The sequence below is a fragment of the Poecile atricapillus genome, chromosome 20, assembly GCF_030490865.1.
Source record: "Poecile atricapillus isolate bPoeAtr1 chromosome 20, bPoeAtr1.hap1, whole genome shotgun sequence".
NCBI lineage: Eukaryota > Metazoa > Chordata > Aves > Passeriformes > Paridae > Poecile > Poecile atricapillus.
The window spans coordinates 10,086,274-10,102,063 of NC_081268.1; the positions used below are offsets into that span (position 1 = coordinate 10,086,274).

Genomic DNA, 15,790 nt, shown 5'->3' on the forward strand with positions numbered 1-15,790 from the left:
TTCTTAGTCTGCCAAAGAGCTGTGGGGATTAAGTTGACTTTGATTTATTTGCAACCTTTTCAGGCAGAGGAGTAAAAGATTCTGCAGCTCAGGGAGCTGTCAATATGGTATCCAATTAACATTTAACAATTATGATGCTTTTCTGTACAAAAAAAAACTTGTCTGATATAGCCTAAACAGAAGTTTTAAGATGTACTAAATTTGTTCATGTTAGAACACCTTTGTTAACACTGTTCCCAAAATGAGGCAAATAACCTACTTCCCTTTTCCCCTCATCTCTTTTGTTTAATTTTTTAAAAAAACTCAACTGTTTTCTTAAAGTTTCTAGAAAATTCAAAGTCATTTATTCTGTCCTTATGCCCAGATGAGTTTCAGTCAACTCCCTCAGGATTCTGACCATGCAATTGTAAAACTGTCAAATAGTTACCTCACTTGAACATCCATCAAAACCAAACTCTAAATTTGTCTTTCCATTTAATATTACCTGACATTTTTAAGCATGTACAGGACTTCTGATGGCAAGTGGGAATTCTTGACATCAAATTCAGTCAGATCTGCCTCTAGTAAAGAAGGAGGAGGTTCTTTCCTCTGCAGAGTTGGACATTCCTTCTTAATACGCAGAATCCTACAAAGGAAAACTTAAGTTCAGCATGTTCCCTCATTTGTACTAATAGGAAATGTTAAACAAGAATAAAGTAAGTAGTAAAATTCACCATCCCAAGTTACACATTATTAATTAGCTAAAACATTCCACCCTCCTGCCCTTCCTCACCAAAACCACCCCAGTGCAGCAAACCTCCCACTGATCCACAGCTGACAGGACTGGGAAAAACCAACAGCTACAGAAAAGGGCTCTGTAAAGGGTAAGTTCCACAGCACAAACAAAAACCCCAAAGCAGCCCCCAAAGCAAGCCCCAGGTACCTTTTAGCCAGAGATAAAACCTTTGCCCGTTTCCGCATCCTTTGGCGAGGGACGGTGTTCCCAACCAGAGAGTTGGGAAGAGTTGTAACCTAGGAGGAAATAACAGACACAGAAAGTCACAAAACCCCAAAACCAGCCCGTTAATTCCAACCCTGCTGAGGCACCAACACATTTACCAGCCATTAGAGTGTGAGCAGAGTGAAGAGCTCATGTAAGACCTTGGAGGATTGGATTATCTGCTTCAGGATCACTTCCTTTCTCTAAAGCAAGTAGAGAATATTTTGATTTTACCAATCAACTACTACAGTGCTAATGGATGGTAAGAGGCTGCCAGAGCTCCAGGGATGCCCAGGGTGGGATTCTTGGTGTGTCTGGGGCTGGGCTGGATGATCCTGGTGGGTCCCTTCCCACTGAGGATATTCCAGGATTCTATCTAGCTGGGATGGTGACAAACCAAGGCTTTTCCTTGCATTTCCAAGTTCCCAGGTGCCACCCTCTGGAGAAACACCCTAATTGCTACACCAAGAAAGCCCCTCATTAGGTAATTTCAAACCAGTTCTCCACTTGTTACCCAAAGAGTTGAATCTCTGTAAGAAGTTTCTGTCGCAAAAGGAATCTCTAGTTAGTTTTGGGGGATTTTTTTTTAAAGTAAAATCTTGGTATGTTATCAAAAACCCATGAAGCACAACCCACAGCAGTTTGGATGTAATGTTCTCTGCTTTACTTGGGAAGAAAAGCAAAAAGTAAGGTCAAAAACTCAAACTAAAAGCTACCTGAAATTATTTTCCCATGTGGAATTCTAAACATTCTTTACTTATGTGAATTACATATAAACTGCTTGGTTAAAAATTATTCAAATGATGAAGTTGAACATGAAAATCATGAACAATATTAAAATTATGAAGTTGAACACACAAAATTTCCTTTCATTGAGGGCTTCTTTGGCCAAGTTCAGTTTCATGGCTGACCTGCCATGCGAGATTCAGGGAGTAACCACCTCCTCCACAATGAAACAGAGCTCCAGAACAGAATATTAAACCCACCAGTGTCTAATTAATTCAAAGTGTTTGAATTCACCTCAATGAAGTGTGGGAGGCAGAGGTTGGGGCAGTTCACAGGAGGAAGTGTTCCTCAATACATGGTGACTAAAGATGGTTACTTCCCTGTCCCTTATTTTTCTACAGGTGTTGGTTTGCAGTGAGTGCACACCTGGACCTGGCAGCACAGGGAATAGCCAGGACCATGGCAGGGTGGGCAGGAGCTGGCACAGGGTGCCCAGAGCAGCTGGGGCTGCCCCTGGATCCCTGGCAGTGCCCAAGGCCAGGCTGGACAGGGTTGGGATCACCCTGGGACAGTGGGAGGTGTCCCTGAACATGGCAGAGGTGGCAATGGATAAGCTTTAAGGTTCTTTCCAATCCAAACCAGGATTCTGGGATATTTAAACAATCATCAGCTCCCTACAGGAGTTAGATACTCATTGATTTATTACTACCCTCGTTGACTACAAATATTTTTCGAAGAGGAAAGGTTTGGCCAGAAAGAGAAGCTACTGCTGCTCCAGCAGCAATCCAGTCAGTATCACAGGAGTTCTGAAACATCCACAAAATCCCAGGGAGATTTTACAGGTTGAACAAGTATTATAGGCTCAACAAGTATTGCAAATTTTACACCTCCCAAACTGAATATTACCAGATGCCCTCACCTTCCTCATGATCTTCCTCCCGTAGAACATCACTTTGTCCCTCTTGCGAAACCTGTACTGAGGCACGTGTGGCTGAAGTTGTTCTGAAACAGAAGCATCACATCAGAAACCACCTTCAGCAGCTGGAAGAACACCTGAGCACAGCTTGGGGACTTTGCTGCCTCCAGAAGAGCTCCTGTGGGCAGTGTGTGGAATTTAAACCACCCTGGGATCCCTCATTCCCCAGCTCTGGCCAAGCCAGACCAAGGCAGGGCTGCCTTGGGGCTCTACCTCAGCCCCAGAGGAGATAAAGGGTTCTCTAAACAGACAGAAGGACTGGGTAGTTTTAATCTCCTGAAGGAAACTCCTAATTCAATCATTTCTCCTTCCTCTGACAGTGAAATCACAGTAGGGTTGAAATAATCTGCATAATTCACAACTGATCACATGAGCTGACACAGGTAATACACCAAAGAAATAAAACCTCCAGGTCCTGCATGTGACAGCTCTGGGTTCACACCTGGGGAAGTGAACCAACACAAGTTCTTCACGCTTTAAAGCTGTCCTGCAAGAACCACACCTCTAGAGCAAACAGCTACAACAGAAAGTTACAAGAAGACTGAAGATCAATGGAAAAACTGGTTTTGAAACTTACACGGTCGTCAGGTACTTACTAGACTGTCTCACTCTTCTGTAAACGACAAACACAACAACTGCTATAAGCAACAGTGCAACTGCAGCTCCAATTGCAATTCCAGTCAGCTGGGAGGGGAATTTAGAGAGAAAGAAGTCAACAATTTTCAGCTTCAGAAGTTACAACATACGTTTTGAAGGGCTGAAGAACACTCAGTTCAGTGAAATGTCTAAAAGTCAAGCACATTCATAAATACTTTTTAATTTAATTAAAAATCAAAATTATTAATTATTAATTATTTATTTAATTATTTAGTTATTAATTTGATTGATTATTTTATTAGTTTAATTATTAAATTATTAACATTTATCAATTAATTTTTAATTTTTAATTCAAACATCTCATAGGCAAGAAGCTTTGCCAGCAAGAGGAAAATGAAGTATACACCAAGTCACCAAACTGGTCCCTCTGATGGAATTCATTCCAGTTTTACAGCACAAAAGAAACTCCTGCCAGACCAGTCACCTCACACAGACCCCTCTGCTCCCTTTGCCTCCTCAGGTCACTTTAGCACTTTAATGTTTATCTTCCCAACATGAGTCAAACTAACTCTGTCACTATTGTTATCAGACTATTACTCATGGGATTGTAGTGAAAAGTCACAAGACCCTGAAAAAATAAAAAGCTGAAGATGTGTCAGCAACAGGTACAACACCTGGTGACACAGAGTTCCTGTAGAAGTCTCTTGTGGTCACTTAATGTATTTATTTCCCCTTGACAGTGTCAGGGACACTGGGACATGGACGGTTCTGCTGCTCCCCTGACCTGTATGAGCTCAAATAACACCAAAAATAGTAATTGCCTACTGACACATTGCTGCTGCAAGAGGAGAAACAAATCCATGGGGAAAAGAACAAAACACAAGCATGCCCAGGCTGGGGTCCCAGTGCAGAAAAGCAACAAGGGAAAGAAGAATTCAGAACTCCAAGAAACACTGAGAGGTTCTTGCAAAGTTTTCACCAGTGACAACATGATATTCCCCTGCTCAGATTCGGGGGGATCTTTCCCAGCCTGGACAATCCTTGTGGACAAGCAGAGGAAGCAAAGCAGCCAGGCTGAGCTGTGCAGACACCTGAGACATGTCAGTGATTGCTGTGACAGCTCCTGGGGCAGGAATGGGGTCACAGCCAAGTCACCAGGGCAGCTCCTCTCTGAGGAGGGCTGTGCTCAGCACCCCAACCCAAGAACTTCACCTCACCCAGCCCCAAAGAACCCTCAAACCCATAATATCTATGGGACCACCCTGCAGGGCCCTCACTGCAGCTGAAAATGGAGCAGCCTCCTGCCCAGAGTATGGATAAAGAGCATTTCTCTGCTTCCTGACGTTGAAGTTTCTTAAAGAACTCGAGATTTAACAGCAATGAGCACAAATATGCAGCCTCACAACTGCAGCTCACACCCATCCAGAGTACAGGCACCCAGCACTGCTGAGAGTCCAACAGCTCCAAGGCAAACACTGACACATTCCCTGTCCAGGCAGGGGTGGGAAAGGCTCATCAACCCTGAAAACAAGGACTTTAAATTGAGATTAGGCCAAAACACAAGGATTCCTCATAGCTCAGGGGCACCCGTGTCTTGTATTGACTACGGAACCTGGATTTTCACAAAACATTGTTAACTGTGTACAAGTACATTGTGTGTGTTTTTTAGTTATGAGAACTATTTCCTCTCATGGGGTTTGTTTTTCACGACTAGGGAAAGCCTTGTTGGTCTAAGGTTCAAATTTATGATCAAAAACAAATGCAAGAAGAGCAGTCTGCCAGAATTCTGCAACTCCTCCTTATTTAGGCTAAAAATGAAAGTATTTAAATCATAGCATTATTGAAACAGTTTAGAATATGAAGCAGAGCATGCATGATTTGTAAGAAATAAAAAACACACGCACAATAAAATGGGACTAATCCTTAAAAGCCTGAAAGGATAAAACTCCCAGCACGAAAGTCTCTTTCAGAGTAAAAGCATCTGAAGGCATTGCCCCAGTGTTATCAAATTAGGCACAGCTGCTTTCAGTTTCTGGAAACCCTCAAAGGGAAATAAATAAGTCCAAAAATAAGAATAAAGCATATTGTACCTCAAGGCTGGTGCTGTTGTCTCCTTCATCCATGTCTGGAGGTGCGGCAGAGCAAAGATAAAAACAAAGACAGAAGGCTGAGTTTAGAGATTACCGCAGTTCTGATCCAAACTCTCGAACAACACAAGGGGAAAAACAATTTTTTAACTTTATCGTCCCTTCGTCCCTGTGCTGAGCAACAAAGCCCAGCAGTGGAGCGCTGGGGGACGGGACATCTCCCGAACAAACTTCTCCACAGGCACGGGAATTCAAACAGGAACTCCCCGGGAGCCTCCAGCCCGGCGGGACAGCCAGACCCATCCCTGCTCCCTACGGAAAATAAACAGCGGAACGCGGGACGGGCAGTGCCCGGGGACAGCAGCGACAGTGCCCGGGCAGGGAGCGGGCACACCGGGCTACGGTCAGGGCAGCCCCGCTCCCCGTCCTGCTCACCCCGCCTGGACACGGCTCACCCTCCCGGCCAGCCCCGTGTGCTCTGCCCGGCTTTCACCAGGCCACAGCTCGGGACACGGCCTCAAACAGAACAACCCCGTCCCGCCGGGCCTGGGGCACCGGCACCGGCCGGGGGCACCGCGCGGTTCCACAGGTCCGCCAGGCCCGGGTCCCACCGCCGCGCTGCAGCGATTCCGGGCACTCTCTCACCTGCGCCCACGGCCGCCCCCACCCCTGTGCCGGTGCCAGTGTCAGTAGCAGTGTCGGTACCGGTGCCGGTACCGGTGCCAGCCCTTGTCCCGCCCGGGCGGTCTCGGGGCCCCGCGCCGGGGGCGAAGGGCGCAGAGCGCAGACCCCGCCCGCCTCCGCCAGGGGGCGCGGTCGCGCCGGGCCCCGCCCACGCCGCTGATTGGCGGGGAAAGCCCCCCCGGAGCCGCCCGGCACGCGGGCAGCACGGGCCAGTATCGGCCCTGCGGATTGGCTGGCGGGGCCCGGCCAATGGGAGCGGGCGGTGTTGGGGTGTGCGGTGCTGAGAGCGCGGTCGGGCTGTTCTGGGTCGTGAGGGGAAACCGGTCCCGGTGCGGTTCGGGGAGTTCTCGGTGCTCGCAGGGACCGGCTCCGCCTCGGCTGAGCCCCCCCGGGTGCTCTCTGGGACTCGCTCCGGCTTCGCTAATTCCTCAGTGCGTGCGGGGACCGACCCGATCTCTGTGAGCTCCCGGCTGCCCTCAAGGACCGGCCCGGCTCGGCTCGCTGCGTCCCCGGTGCCTGCAGGGCCCGGCTCTCGGTGCCCGGCATGGGGCTGCTGACCCAGCTAGTCCGCGGGCTGGTGCGCGGCGCCGACCGCTTGTCGCCGTTCACCAGCAAGCGCGGCCCCCGGAGCTACAACAAGGGCCGCGGGGCCAAGAAGCTGGGCGTGCTCACCCGCAACAAGAAGTTCCTCCTCGTCAAGGAGATGGTGCCCGAGTTCGTCGTGCCCGACCTGACGGGTTTCAAGCTGCGGCCCTACGTGTCGTACCGCGCCCCCGAGGGCTCCGAGCCGCCCATGACGGCCAAGCAGCTCTTCGATGAGCTGGTGGCTCCGCGAATCGAGAAGGACGTGAAGGACGGCAAATTCGACCCCAATAACCTGGAGAAGTACGGCTTCGAGCCCACACAGGACGGGAAGCTCTTCCAGCTCTTCCCCAAGAACTACGTGCGGTAGGGAGCGAGCAGTGGTACCGCCGGCCAGCACTGGACAGGCTCTGCCACTGAACATTAAAGTAAATCCTTCTACCTTGTTCCTCTGTAATATCTGATTTAAATCCTGGAGGAAGTCTGCAGTTTGGTTTCCCACCCATGACTGGCAGTTCCTCTGGGAGATAGTTGTGCCTGGTGAGCACAGCCATCTCTGGGGGTAGTGAGGGGTCCGTGACTTTTCTAAATAAAAAGTACTGCAAAGTTTAATTTTTCAGCTTTCAAATGAAGACTGAAAACGTCGGGCTTTAGGCCAGGCTGGTCCCAGTCGGTGACACCGCTCCAGCTTCGCTGCCCTCGGTTTTCCCAGGCAACTGGATTATCCATTCTGACTCCCAAAAAACATTCACCCCTTGGAGCCCGAGCCATCCCAGGCCAAGGCAGAAAGTCCTGATAAGGACTGTCATTTTATTTTTAAAACTCAAAACAACCACAAAAAGATAAATCATTTATATTGGTTTTATTTTAGAAACATCCAAAAATAGCATGATTTTTCTTTAGCAAAAGCTCTTGTTTTCATTATTAATATGAATCTTCATGTAACAGTGCTCCAGAATGTTTGCTAAAATACACATTCACCCTTGAGAAGGGGGTTTCTAAACAGCAAAGTTCTCATATGCTGGACCTGGTTTAGTTGCAGCACTGTTACACTGTTGCTGGTGTTTCTTTCCCTCCAGACAACTCATTCCTTAAGACCCTCAAAGACAAACCATGCAAGCTAAAAGTTACTGATCTAGTTTAAGCTGGTTTTTTGTTTCTAGGAATAGAGAAAATGCTCCAGAAAGGGTGTTTTGCTGATAGTTCACAGTGAAAAAAAAAGAGAGCTAATGGAGCAACCATGAGAAATCCAGCAGCCATTCCTGGAGGTAGGTAGGGCAATGCTGTTAAGATTTTGGTATTCTGTTCTTATTTTAAACTTAAAAAGATGTCAAGAAACACCGCTTAAACTTTTTGGAGGTTTTGATCTTAAAGCTGTTCACCTTTTAAAAACTGAGCTTGACTTTGGACCTAAAGGTGGCTCTGTGGAGAGCAGAAGGCATGAGCTGGATACTGAGAGGCCATGGGGGTGGCTGAGTGGCACTAAAACGTGGTGGGGTCACTACAGGATTTATCTAAACCAGGGTGTGCTCAGCTGGGAATGAAGGAGTCTGCAGTCAGGTGATGAGTCCGATGCAAAATGATGGAGAAGCACCAGGATCCTCACCAGGAGGATCCCACAGCGCTTCCCATCACTCCAGGCAGTTTGCACTTCCTTCTGAACCAGAACTTCTCTGTTAAACATCACTGTGAGCACACTGCACTGTGTCTGGCCTGTCTGAGCTCTTCTCCAGAGGCACACCCATCACACAACATTGCTCAGGGGCTTTTCTGAGACATTCATGAAACCTTCTGATCACTTACTGGGTCTGCACAGCAGCACAGACAAGTCTGTTTTGTGAGGGAAGCAGAACAGGCTTAACAGATCCGTTGTGAAATGCAAACCAGCCTTGAAAGGATTCAGATCTGAGGTACAAAGCAGCAGCCTGTGAGAGGAGGGCTGTTCCACTTGGAACTGGTACATTAAGGGAAAAACTAAATAAACCTGTCTGGGCATGACCACAGGCCTCTAAGCAAAGGCTCCCCTCTGTGCTGAAAATACAACACCAGGAATCCCATCAGTGTTGGCCTTGAGGGACTCCCAAGCTCAGCAGTAAGATGGGGAAGCCCAGCAGAAGTTATAGCGTTAAGTTCAGCTGTCGCTCTCAGTTCAGGAGTTTTCATCCCTCTTCCCTTGGGACTGGTCAATGCGAACTTGCAGCTGTTCTTTCGGATGGAGATCTAGGACTTGGCACATCTGGAGGGGTCACCAGGCTCATCTCCCACTTCCAGACGTGGAGGATGTTGTCATAGAAAGAACAGGTGGCTACAATGCTCATTTCTTTGGGGCTGTCTGGAGACCTGGCTGAGTCACTGCCTCTGTCCAGGCCCATTCCATTGGGTCTCTTGGCTCCTGAGTCGGAGCTGCTGGCTGACCCCAGCTCTGCCCCTTGGGCAGCCAAATCTAAACTTCCCTTTAAACCAGAGCCCTTGACCAGTCCAGGATCCCCAGCCAGCTTTGGCCCTGCCCCTGCTGCGAGTGCCACAGCAGGGCTTTCACTCTCCTCCTCCAGGACTACATCAAAAGTAGCTGTAGGAGACTCATAAATTATCTTCAGGTTCTGGACCTGCAAATTCAGCCTCTCGTCTCCTTGCCCTGATGCTCCCACGAGTTCCTCCGAAGGCTGGCACGCAGCAGCAAGGTCCTGGCTTGCAGGCAAGGAATCCCTTGGACACAGCCTTGACCAGTCAGCCCCGTAGGCCAAGGAATTGTGCAGGACGTAGGATGACAGGATGATACATTCCTCTGTGTTTTCCGCTTTAAAAAAGAAAAAGATAAATGAAATTACTTAAAAATCAAGTTGTGGTTTTTTTCATGCTATTCTGGATTAACCAGGCTGCAAAGCACTTCCTTCCTGAGGCAGTAACTGATTTCCCAGCAGGTCAGTGACTCCTGCTAAAAGGAAAGCACCACCTGACAGTCAGAAGCACCTCTCTGAACCATCACAACGAACACAAACCCGGAATGGTTGTGCCCTCACACCAAACACAAAGGCTTTCCTCCCGTGAAAAGAAGTTATGAGAGATTTACACACAGATAGTGACATTGAGATGGTGTTAATACATCACCTCAATCCTTCCAGCTCCCCATGGACCTGGAGGCAGTGAAGGAGAGCAGCCCTGGAGCACCCCTGTTCCCTGGGCACTCACCCAGGCTCCCACGGCAGTCGAGGATCTTGAAGCCACTCTGCATGCAGGCTGCCAGGAGCACGAAATCACACGTGGGGTGCCACTTCAGCCTCCACACCCCACCTTCCACGTGGGTGTCAGCCAGCGGCTGCCTCATGTTCCTGGTGTCCCACAGCAGCACGTGCTCGTCGTAGCTGGGGACACACCACAAACAGGCAGAAAAGCAGCACAGCTGAGTCAGGGCACAGAAGAAAGGTAGGAAAGACCACGTGCTCTGCACCACATGGAATATCTGAAGATGCAGCAGCACGTTCAGGTAACAGAGGAGATTGGTCACGCCAGGGAAGAGCAGCTGAAAGGGACTCACCTGCCTGTGGCCAGGAGATTCTCCCGGTGGGGACTGCACTGAATGCTGCACACACCCATGGAATGTCTGCAGAGGGAAGAGACAGCAATTTGAGAAGGGCTTCTTTGTTGAATTTCAAGGATTTTGCGTCCACATTATTTCATCAAGGTGTCTCAAGAGTGGTTAGCTAAAATTGCACTCCAGTGACCCACCCAAGCAGAGTTCCATCTGCAGTTCAACAGCCTCCCCAGGGACAAAAGCTGTTGAAGTTGTTTTGATGAAAAAAATTATATATGCCTCCATTTCCCAAGGGAAGCAGAACCAGGATCTGCTGTCACTGCACATCTCCGAATTCAGTGGCTTGGGGAGGGGCAGGGCAGCAGTGTCCCCACCCCACTGCTGGAGGGCTGGGTGTGGACAGGTCTCACTTACCTCCTGCTGGTGAAGACTGGAGCCTCCGGACTGCACCTGGTGTCCCAGCCCTTGAGCAGGCTGTCATCCCCTCCTGCCCAGGGACAAAACACTGTGACCCTCAGCACCAGCCCTGAGCATGGGGCAAGGCAGTGCCGAGGGTCTGCAGCCTCCTCCCGAGGGGCAGCTCCAATCTCTGCTCTGGGACAGGGACAGCAGGCAGGGAACGGCTGGAGCTGGGCCAGGCCAGGCTCAGGCTGCAGATCAGGGCAAGGTTCTTCCCCCAGAGGCTGCTGGCACTGCCCAGGCTCCCCAGGGAATGGGCACGGCCCCGAGGCTGCCAGAGCTCCAGGGATGCCCAGGGTGGGATGTTGGGGGGTCTGGGCAGGGCTGGGAGCTGGGCTGGCTGATCCTGGGGGTCCCTCCCAGCTCAGGGCAGTCTGTGACACACAGCTGATGCTTTCCAGCCCTGGGCTTTCACGGAATTTAACAGCCACACCAAAAATCACATTGAGGCTCCCAATACCCATCACCACAGAAAACACACGTGATATCAATATGGTGGTACCCTCCCCTTCGGTAAGAAAAAAAATTGTAAGTCATAAAGACTGGGCTCAAACACTGGCCTCTCCTAATTAACTCCAAACACTTTCCACCATCAAGAAAAGAAGCCTTTCACCCCTAACCAGAGGTCCCAGCTCTTTCAAGAGGTGATGCAAGCAGCACACCCCACCCTGGAAAGTAAAAACCCAAGGAACACATCCCTAAACAAGGGGCCCCCTCCCCAAGGAGATGCCCATCCCATCCAGACCTGAATACACGATATCAGTGTCCCAGTAATTAAAAGCAGCAATCCAGGCCTCAAATTTGTGAGCTTCCCACTGGTTCAGGACGTGCACAGAAGGAGCAGATTCATCTATGGAGAAAAGATTCAGCTTCCCCTCTGAATCACTGCTGATCACTCTTAAAGGACATCCACTACAGCAGGGTACACAAAAAACATTAGGAATTACTACAACAATCAGATATTTTGGTTCAACTAAACATTGACAGAGACTGGCAGCATGGTGGCAGGAATGACACATTCATACTTTTCTTTTCAGCTTTATCTTAAAATCACCTGCCCCAGTGACCACCACTCCCTGCTATCACAGGGAGCAACCACTCACACCCATGCCAGGAGAAGAACCATTATGGCATTGTCTTTCTCAGAATGCAAAACTTGACTTCTGACATGTTTCACATTACATCACTAAACAAATTCCATGTGAAGAGGGTTTGTTTTTTTTTTTCCTCCAAGTCAGACTGACAATGCCCTTTCAGAACCTCTTCCCTCTTCTGGAATACAAAGAGATGTTTTATTTCCTTGCTATCACTGAAACCCAAAGCACTGGCTGATCTTGACCTTTCCTGCTCTCTTCCTGTGCCACAGTACAGTTACAGTTTCTAGACACAATGACCTTGGAGCACTGGCAAATGTTTTGCAATTGCCAGTGCACAGATTTTCTGGCATTCCCTGACATGAACTAGGTCCCTTCTGTTTGGTTACCTGCAACTGCAGGCACTGCTTTGGTGGCCTGGGGCTTCTTTCCAGTTCTCTATCAAATGATTCAACCACACTGAATCTCCCAAATTCCCACATAAGAGATACAGGGCCACCCCTTCCTGCAGAGATGTGAACAATGTACACAAGGAGAAGTTATTGGTCTCTGAAGTGACAACAATGACAGTTTTAAAGAGGTGTTTCATCATGACATCATTTATCATGAAGGACAGAGACAAAAAGCAGGAATGTAAGAAAGTCTAACTGGCAATTCTACTTACTCATTAAACAGGACACACAGAAACAGCTTTAATTAGTAAATTTGCCCTACAGCATTAAGCAATGACTTCTGAAAGTTGTCCCACACACCCTGGCCTCCAGCCCCAGCCTCCATCTCCCATCCTCACCATTGCTCTCGTCCAGTGGACCAGTCCAAGGACAGGGCCAGTCGCTGTGCCCCGAGATCCACCCTGAAGCGTGGCTCCAACATGCAGCTGTTCTTCTACTGGAAACAAAAGGAATGGATTAAGACTGGGAGGACAGCAGGCACGTAGCAGCAGATGCACTGCTTCCCACAGCGGGTTTTCTAGAGACTGATGAGGAAATGAGGGTCCCACACCAAAGAAGTAATGAAATGTCCCACAGCACTGTACAATTGCCCAGTGCTGGCTGAGGGGCAAACGTGCACACACAGGATCACACCCTTCTGCTGCTCATCTCCCACCAAACCTCCCTTAAACTCTGCTTCTTCTCAGGGAGTGATGAAGTGCAGCAGAAGTGATGACCTGACTGCTGAATTCCCTTACAGACTGGCCTCTGCTTTCTTTGCTCTGTGAGAATGGTTCTGATCACTCTCTTCTCTCACCACCGAAAGAAACCACTCCAAAAATCCTCCCTGCTCCTACCCAGTTTGCACCTTCGGCTGTTTCCCAGTTAGGCTGTGCTTGTTTCCAGGGTTTGCTTCTGCCCTCCTCTTGGCTCTCCTCCCAACTTTGCAGGTGGGTAGAGCCCAACCCAACCCTCTGGTGCCATGAACAAGTTCACAGAATTTATGACAATCATCAGAAGACAAAAGCATTAAAAAAGCTAAGCACACTGAGGAAGCCATGGAAACCACCCAGCTTTCCTGCAAGCCTATGCACACTACTAGTAAATGTGGAGATGTATCAAACTTGGGTTAAAACCAGCTTCAGCAGCAGGCATTGCCATCCACCCACCTCACTTCCAGTCAGGTGGCAAAATTCCACAGCGCCTATGGAGTTTGCGATGCCAACCATGGGATGTTCTGCAACAGGAATGTGGCACCTAAAAAATCAAATTAAACAAGTCTCCAATGTCCATCTTTCTTGTATTTTAGGAAAAGAGCAAAGCCATCACTTCCATTCCAACATGCACAAGGAGAAGGTATGTGATTAAAACAATCTCACATTAAGAAAATCTAAGGCTCCTCAAGTTCACCCACAGCTACCTGGATTCTGTACAGGGGAGATCTACTATATGTTATTATATAAATAAATGAGGTAAAAAGTCATGACCAGCTAAGTGAGCAGAAAGCATAAAATAGAAAGAAGGCAGTCTTTGCTCATTGGAACAAACTGGAAAGTATTTCCCTCCAAGAAGTCAGGAACTGTTCCATTAGTAACCATTGCTGTTGCTGCCATGCCAAAAAAGGATCCCCGGAGGATCAGAGTGTGCTGCTGTGGCACCGAGCCTGGCCGGGCCAGCGTTACCATTTGATGTCCAGGATGGCAGCCGTGTCGATGCGCTGGATCTCGGTCAGAGGGATGTACGGCTGCTCCTCGTTGTAGTGGTACAGGTAGAGCCGCCCCGTCCGGTCACAGGCCCCATTGCTCCCTCGGGAATCGCTCTGTGGCAAACACGGCAAAGAAAAGGGCAAGCTCAGCCGCGCTTCTGTCTCCGCTCCCGAGATCCCGACAGGAGCGAGGAGCAGGGGGAAGCTCCCACTTGTCCAGTCCCAGCCTATTCGGGGCCGGCCACGCTCACGAAGGAGCCTCTCTGCCCCCGCTTGAGCCACCCCAGCCCAGCGGGGACCGGCAGGACCGAGGATGGGGATGGGGCTCACAGAGACAGGGATGGGAGTTCGTCCCGGAACGGTGCCGGCCGGGCGGGGATGGGGAGATGGACTCGCTCCGGAGCGGGGCCGGGCTCACCTGGTCGGGCGGGCGCAGGTGGTAGGTGCCGCAGGCCAGGATGCTGTGCCAGCCCTCCACCGGGCACCACTCCACCGCGTCCGCGCTGAACTCCGTGTCCACCACCTGCAGCGTGCGCGTCCTGCACGGCGCGGCCATCGCGGGCCGGGCCCTGCTGCGCCGCCGGGGCGGCTCCCAGGAGGCTCCGGGGAGGCGGCGCCGCCGCCCGTCTGCTTCCCGGTCAGGGCGGGCCCGGGGCGGAGCTGCCCCCGCCGAGCCGCCTCTTCCCCGGGCCGGGCTCCGCTCGCCTGTCCGAGCCCCTTCCCAACGCGTCCTTGCCGAGGGAAAGGGCTGCGGCTCCAGCGCCCTCCCGGTGAGGGAGCCCTGCCCTGAATCCGGCAGCTGCTCACGGGAGAAAACCGGGATCAGCTTCTCCTCGCCATCCTCCCAGCGCCTCGCTTCCCCCCCCGGCAATTCCCGAGGAGACACGGGCTGGTACCGCTGGGACCTCGGAGCGATGCTGGTCCCTGCCCTGCGCCTTTCCCTTTCCCAGGCGGAGAGCGGCTCCTGCACACTCGGGATCTCATCCCGCAGCCATTCCCAGCGCTCCCTCCTCTCCTGGATTGCCGCTGTTCCCCTGGCAGAAATCCTGCAGACCCAAAGGGCTCACTGCTGAGTGAAACCAGCCCAGGCCTGGCCGTTTGCTGTTCTCCCATAACCATCTATTGGCACTCAATTTCATCTCCCACTCTCTCCTAACATCCTTCTGCAATTCACTCAGCCTTTATTATGGTATTAATACACTGAATAACCTCGTCAGTGGATGTTGTCAGTTCCATTATACATTCCTTTTTTTCTAATTTTTTTTTAACATATTGGGCATCCAGCTATTTACTTCCCACCACCAAAAAAAACCCTCCTTTCTACTCTTCCTCTCCCATCTTAAATAGTTGCTTTTCTATGTGACAAACATTATTTCCCTTTTTGACCAGCAGCTTTTTTTCCTTAAGTACCTTGAGCAAAGTCATCAATAAATGCATTTCAGACTGTCCCAACCAAATCCCCCTTTCCCTGCTCGTTGATGCCTGGAATTGAAGCAATTTCAGTAAAGTTTTGAAGCATGATTTCCATGTACAAAACCCACAGTGACTCCTCCTCGGCATTCACCCATTAATGCTGCATCACAGCATCCATGAATTTGCAAAGTGCTGGTGGCTGTAGTTTGAAATTCCTTGAAATTCCACAGAAGCTGCTGTGACATTTGCTGTGACATTGTACCAAGAGAGAGGTCACCATCCCAGCTGGGTGCTCAGCTTATTCATCCCTGAGCTCCCTCAGAGCCGTAGGTGGCACCGTCTGGTCCTGGCAACTTGTTGCTGCTCATTTCAGCTGAAATTTAATCTCTCCTCAAAGCACTTCTGTTCTGAACAGATTCTCTGCTGAGCTCTCCATATGGAATTATTCCTGTGTGAACTCCACCAGCTCTTTCACAGGGAACACATATGCAAACAACTCCCTGCATTTTCTTCTGCTGAGACTTT

At 49.9% G+C, this 15,790-nt stretch overlaps 3 protein-coding genes across 4 annotated transcripts in view; 1 reads left to right on the forward strand and 2 right to left on the reverse strand.

The window, feature by feature from the left end:
- PNPLA7 (patatin like phospholipase domain containing 7) overlaps nucleotides 1-6,192 on the reverse strand; it is a 100,840-nt gene extending 94,648 nt beyond the window's left edge. The window contains exons 1-6 of one of the 2 annotated variants that reach the window (XM_058853469.1): nucleotides 6,011-6,192; nucleotides 5,369-5,403; nucleotides 3,278-3,365; nucleotides 2,625-2,707; nucleotides 923-1,011; nucleotides 485-625 (exon numbers count right to left, since the gene is read on the reverse strand). In XM_058853469.1, the coding sequence (XP_058709452.1) occupies nucleotides 485-625; nucleotides 923-1,011; nucleotides 2,625-2,707; nucleotides 3,278-3,365; nucleotides 5,369-5,401 (434 nt within the window). In that variant the 5' untranslated portion in view covers nucleotides 5,402-5,403; nucleotides 6,011-6,192. The remainder of the gene's footprint in view (nucleotides 1-484; nucleotides 626-922; nucleotides 1,012-2,624; nucleotides 2,708-3,277; nucleotides 3,366-5,368; nucleotides 5,404-6,010) is intronic. The other variant, XM_058853468.1, reaches the window with a different exon arrangement.
- Nucleotides 6,193-6,295: 103 nt separating this feature from the next.
- Nucleotides 6,296-7,072, forward strand: MRPL41 (mitochondrial ribosomal protein L41). The gene has a single exon (XM_058853485.1). It carries the CDS (start codon nucleotides 6,594-6,596, stop codon nucleotides 6,999-7,001), a length of 408 nt encoding a protein of 135 aa, XP_058709468.1. The 5' UTR covers nucleotides 6,296-6,593; the 3' UTR covers nucleotides 7,002-7,072.
- A 410-nt stretch (nucleotides 7,073-7,482) lies between these two features.
- DPH7 (diphthamide biosynthesis 7) lies at nucleotides 7,483-14,596 on the reverse strand. The gene is made up of 9 exons (XM_058853483.1): nucleotides 14,271-14,596; nucleotides 13,830-13,966; nucleotides 13,317-13,404; nucleotides 12,507-12,601; nucleotides 11,368-11,534; nucleotides 10,578-10,650; nucleotides 10,167-10,232; nucleotides 9,821-9,993; nucleotides 7,483-9,428 (listed from the first exon to the last, which is right to left on the reverse strand). Exons 1-9 carry the CDS (start codon nucleotides 14,406-14,408, stop codon nucleotides 8,815-8,817), a joined length of 1,551 nt encoding a protein of 516 aa, XP_058709466.1. The 5' UTR covers nucleotides 14,409-14,596; the 3' UTR covers nucleotides 7,483-8,814.
- Nucleotides 14,597-15,790: the final 1,194 nt, after the last annotated feature.

What these genes read in the sequence shown, in the direction of transcription:
- DPH7 (XM_058853483.1), bottom strand. Translation starts at nt 14,408, where the DNA reads ATGGCCGCGCCGTGCAGGACGCGCACGCTGCAGGTGGTGGACACGGAG. An exon ending in TCCACTGGACGAGAGCAATG is followed by an intron (nt 11,535 to 12,506) that starts GTGAGGATGGGA and finishes ACCCTGCTGTAG; the next exon opens with TGGATGTCCTTTAAGAGTGA. An exon ending in CCAGTCTTCACCAGCAGGAG is followed by an intron (nt 10,233 to 10,577) that starts GTAAGTGAGACC and finishes TTCCCTCTGCAG; the next exon opens with ACATTCCATGGGTGTGTGCA.
- MRPL41 (XM_058853485.1), top strand. Translation starts at nt 6,594, where the DNA reads ATGGGGCTGCTGACCCAGCTAGTCCGCGGGCTGGTGCGCGGCGCCGAC.